Here is a 5198-nt window from a genome sequence, read left to right as displayed (position 1 = left end):
AACAAGATATGTGATATATCAGTTATATTCTTAAACTTTGTAATGAATGATACACCAACACTAGGACACGCACCAACACTAGAACCGTACGAGTTCCACAGTCCGCGCAGATGCCCCACTCATTTCCAGTTCTCCGAAACAGCACAAGCAGAGGGATACTTAAGGAGGCCAGCGAACCGAGATTCTCCAATCTTGAAGCGACAGCTCTGTGCTCCACTACCAGCCAAGTGAGGTGAGCGAGGCAGGCCGACTTTATATATTTTAATCGCGTGACTGTTTTGCAACTTACACTGCACTGAGGTGTAAGAATACTTCGGATTGTTATTAATTTTGCTTTTCTTTTACAGAAGTCTATCCGGGGAGAACTTCGCGGCGACAAATAGAATTGTATTTTATTTTTATTTCTTTTTGACCTGTACATAATTACATTGAATATACGTATTTTGTTTAAACCTGTGTTTTACTGAGTCTGTCGTCTTGAAAGAACTACCCATCACTAGTGATGTTGATTATAGTTACTTTCGAGTATACATTACAAATCATTACTTTTGTATAAAGTAATTATTTACAGTATTCGTTACTTTGATTACTATGATTACTTTTGTATTTGAGTACCGGTAATCATATCGAAAATCGTATTTATCATTAGGTAGGTATTTTGTATAGGTATTCCGATATAACATTATCACAGATAACGTATGTCACTAAAGTTTTCGGAAAATTTTAGATTTAAAATTATTATTGGTAGGAAGCGTTGGATCAAGTTGCCATTGGAAACCAAAATTAGTAAACAGCTTTTACAACAATACTTAAAATTACAAAATTAGTAAACAACTTAAACAATGTCAGTTTTGACAAACACGGTTCGTTAAGATGTCGTACAAACTTAATATTCGTCAAAGTATTTATCGTTTAGTTGGACATGTATGTACCAAAACGCAATATTGTAAGAATTTTTAGTGCTCAAAATATTTCTGTGTCAACGATTTACCAGACAATTAAAGAGTGCGAAAATGGTATACCATACCTTAATTTGCCCAAAAGTGGAAGACCAAGAGTTTTAACTCCTGCTCGAGAACAGAGATTAATTCAGAGTATGGAGAACCAATTAGGAAAATCTTTGCGAAATGTTGGCCGAAGATATAATGTTTCACGAATGACTGTAAGTAGAACAATTTCTAGAAATAATTTAAAACGATATAAAAGAAAAAAAGCTCCTAAGTACATACCAACCCAGTTAGAAAAAATTCCTAGATGTTGCCGTGCATTGAGACGCATCCATTTTCCTGGTAAAATTCTCATTATGGATGATGAAAAGTATTTTACTTTATCCAATTCCGAAATGAAGGGCAACGACGGATTTTATACACGCAATGTACAAGATGCACCGGACGAAGTTAGGTTTAAGGGAAAAGTGAAATTTGCCGATAAAATTTTGGTATGGTGTGCCATCTCAGAAGCTGGTGTTTCACAGCCGTTTGTTGGGCGTGTTCGCGGTGAAGCTCTCAATGCTGACATTTACATTGACAGGTGTCTTACAAAGCTTGTTCAATTTATAAATACGCATCACTCCAATGATGAAATTATATTTTGGCCCGACTTAGCGTCATGCCATTACGCCAGGAGAACTACAGATTGGTTAACTGCTCAAAATATAAATTTTGTTCCCAAGCGCGACAACCCTCCAAATGTGCCTCAGGCGAGGCCTATAGAAGAGTTTTGGGCTGTTTTGAGTCGAATGGTGTATAATAATGGCTGGGAAGCCCAAAATAAAGATTAGCTAAGGCGAATAATTTTGCAAAAATTTCGTGAGATCGATTTAGAAACAGTCCAAAGACTTATTGCACATGCAAGACCAAATTTACGTGCCACCGAAGATCACGGACCTCTTTCTGTTCTATAAAAATACATTATAAACCTTAAATATGTAGACTTAATTTTTTGTATTTAGTTAATAAAATAAAATTAATTTACAATTAAAAAATACATATATATTTTTTCCGAAAACTTTAGGGACATACGTTATAACAACTCTAGAAACATTATCATTTCCACATTTTTCCGGCCAGTCTAGAAACTAGAAAGTAATCAAGTGTACTGGTTGTAGATACAATAGTCGTTACTCGCTCTGATACGATTGGTACGAAGTAACGAAGTAATCAGAGTAATCAAAGTCGATACAATAGTCGTTACTCGCTCTAATACGATTGGTACGAAGTAATCAAAGTAGATATAACAGTCGATTCTCGCTCTAATACGATTGGTACGAAGTAATCAGAGTAATCAAAGTAGATACAATAGTCGTTACTCGCTCTGATACGATTGGTACGAAGTAACGAAGTAATCAGAGTAATCAAAGTAACGATTTGCCTCTCTGTATAGTAATCGTTACTTTTGTTATTCGTAAGTAACGAGTACTTTGTAACGAATGGTTATTTTTCAACATCACTACCCGTCACAGCTTAGTTTACGAATCTGAAGTCGCAAAACATGGTATGTGTGACATATCATCATAATGGTTCCATCTCGTAACACGACACATAGTAATGGAGAATTCGTAACGGCAACTAAAATTCGTACTTAATGGTTACTAAAATAATGGTGCTTTTTTAGACCACTTTTTTTTAATATATTTTACACATATTTTTGCATCTTCTTCTTCAAGTGCCATCTCCGCGATGGAGCTTTGCAATCATCATAGCTATTCGGATTTTAGAGACGGCTGCTATGAAAAGTTCGTTTGATGTACATGCGTACCATTCTGTCAGGTTGCGCAGCCACGATATTCTGCGTCTCCCTATGCTCCTGTGTCCTTGAATCTTTCCCCGCATAATGAGTTGGAGCAAGTTGTATCTCTCTCCACGTGTAATATGTCGGAGATATTCCAATTTTCTGGTTTTGATTGTATTTAAGACTTCTATTTCTTTATTCATCTTTCTCAGAACCTCTTTGTTTGTGACGTGTTCTCTCCATGATATTTTCAGAATTCTTCTATATACCCACATCTCGAACGATTCCAGTTTTTTCATTGATCCCGCATTTATTACGCTTCTCCCGCTTACGCTAAAGCATAGTTTTAGAAATATTGACGAAAAACGTAAAAAAACTACTAATTTACCGACTTCTCCCCCATCTCCCCCACACCGGACGCTCAAAATGGTGTAACTTTTTACTGAACAATATGTGGACCATATAGAAAAATTTGGTGTTGGAGGAAAACTTTTACTTCTGATATCTGGGTTAGGCCTTTTTTTGAACCAATTATACTATACTAGCTCCGTAACTTTGGAACAGATTATTTTAGAAGGATTATGCATAGGGCCTTTTTTATTTCAAATTTAATGTAGAACATTTTTGTATAGAAGGTTGTTCATGCTAAACCGCATAGTTTTAGAAATATTGACGAAAATCGTAGAAAACTACGAATTTACCGATTATCACCCATCTCCCCCCAAACCCGACGCTCAAAATGATGTGACTTTTTTCTGAACATTATGTGGACCATATAGAACAATTTGGTGTTGGAGGATAACTTTCACTTTGGATGTCTGAGTTATGCCATCTTTTGGATCAATTGTATCATACTATACAACTTTAGTTGATAATTTAACGCAATTCTCACATACTCAATGAGACGTTTTATACATTTTACTAATCTTATACTTTATAGTATGCTTTTTAGATAATTGAAGTTCATAATAAATGTTTTAAATTATTACACTAGCTGTCTTATGATGGAAAGCGCTTTTGTTGTTGACCTACCTTGTACAATTCCAAAATAATTTTCGTCTATTTCTATTTCTTGACCTATCCGTCTAGCTAGATTTACCTACTGTTTCCAATATTTTCATGATGTGACTAAGTAATTGCATGGCCCTATAATTCTAAAGGACACTGCACACATATCATGGAAAATGTAATGTCACTCAAATACAATAAAATTTACATGAATAGATTCGTCTCGAAATTACAATGATTTCCTATCATTGCGTCAACTTTGAATTTTTTATTAATTACGGCGAATTAATATAAACAAATCTAAAATCAAATGGGTACGTAAGTAAGTTAGAGAGAGAAATAAGATTTTGTGAATCCACCGTTCATAAATCTTTCTGCAGATATTAAAGTCTCTTATTGCCAGAGAACGGCAGTTCTCGCCAGTGGCGCACACCCACACCCCCTACACGCGACACTATATATACACGAAATTTTCGATTTTCTAAATCTGACGGAATTGAAAATTGTGTCAACTTCCATCTTAAAGTTCAGAAAAAGACTCACCCACTCATATGTCAACCATCCATTTTGGTTCAAGGATGTGGATTTTACGGCCCTTCCTATTTAGGGCCTATTCTCGTCCCCAAAACTCCCAAAAACTTCGAAAATTTAAGTCCCACCTTTGCGGCCTCTATAGTACTGATCATTACCTTTCCAACGCATGTCTAATTTTGAAAATCGGTTATTGGGACCGTGCAAGTTCGGCAAAGCGACACCTATTTCTACGCTCTGAAATTTTTTTTCGCACTTTTAATTATATTGGTAAATTATATTAGTCCTGGTTACTGGATAATTGTCAAGGCCATAGTCCAAAAAAATAATAAGAAGAAAAAATAAGATTCAGGTTATGTTATTAAAACGTAAACAATTGTATGTAGTAAATAAAATTAGTTATTAAAATGCAGTACGGCAAGCAAAATACAATTAATTAAATTTACCTTTATATAATAATTGCATATCATACCAACATTGTGGAGCAACATATAATTTTTCTTCTTCAATGACAATAGATATGAAATGTACGTCAATTTGACAATTTCAATTGACAATATGAATTATTTAAGAAAGTTGCAATATTTCTCCGCTATTCGCGAACGATCGTTTCTTAATTCCCTTCCAAGTACTTGCACACCGCTAATACCGTTCAAAATTTACCGAGCTCAAAAATATCGACTCAATTTCTATTTAAAAAAGGGAAAATGTTTGTGGATATGTATGTATATGACTGGAAAAGTTAAACCGATCTGAATTTTTTTTCTGTGTTTGAAGAGGGGGTCAGGGCCGATTCAGAACCGGTGTAGTTTGTGACTTTTGATCACCCATAAGCCAGCTATAGGTACAAAACGGCATATTTTTTGGGGGTATATATCTTCGGTTCAAGAAGAGACAGGAGAATCGCAAATACACCAAATCAATAGTGT

The 5198-nt window shown here is 35.1% G+C and overlaps 1 protein-coding gene across 1 annotated transcript; it reads left to right on the top strand.

The window, feature by feature from the left end:
* The first annotated feature begins 922 nt into the window (after positions 1 to 922).
* On the top strand, positions 923 to 1780 carry LOC126880924 (uncharacterized). The gene has a single exon (XM_050645001.1). It carries the CDS (start codon positions 923 to 925, stop codon positions 1778 to 1780), a length of 858 nt encoding a protein of 285 aa, XP_050500958.1.
* The last annotated feature ends 3418 nt before the right edge of the window (positions 1781 to 5198 follow it).

This window comes from Diabrotica virgifera, chromosome 2 (genome assembly GCF_917563875.1).
Source record: "Diabrotica virgifera virgifera chromosome 2, PGI_DIABVI_V3a".
NCBI lineage: Eukaryota > Metazoa > Arthropoda > Insecta > Coleoptera > Chrysomelidae > Diabrotica > Diabrotica virgifera.
The sequence above is the reverse complement of the archived record's forward strand: the minus strand, read 5'-3'. Positions and strand labels throughout refer to the sequence as shown.

Excerpts from the sequence above, each read along its gene's own strand:
- LOC126880924 (XM_050645001.1), top strand. The coding sequence starts at position 923 with ATGTATGTACCAAAACGCAATATTGTAAGAATTTTTAGTGCTCAAAAT.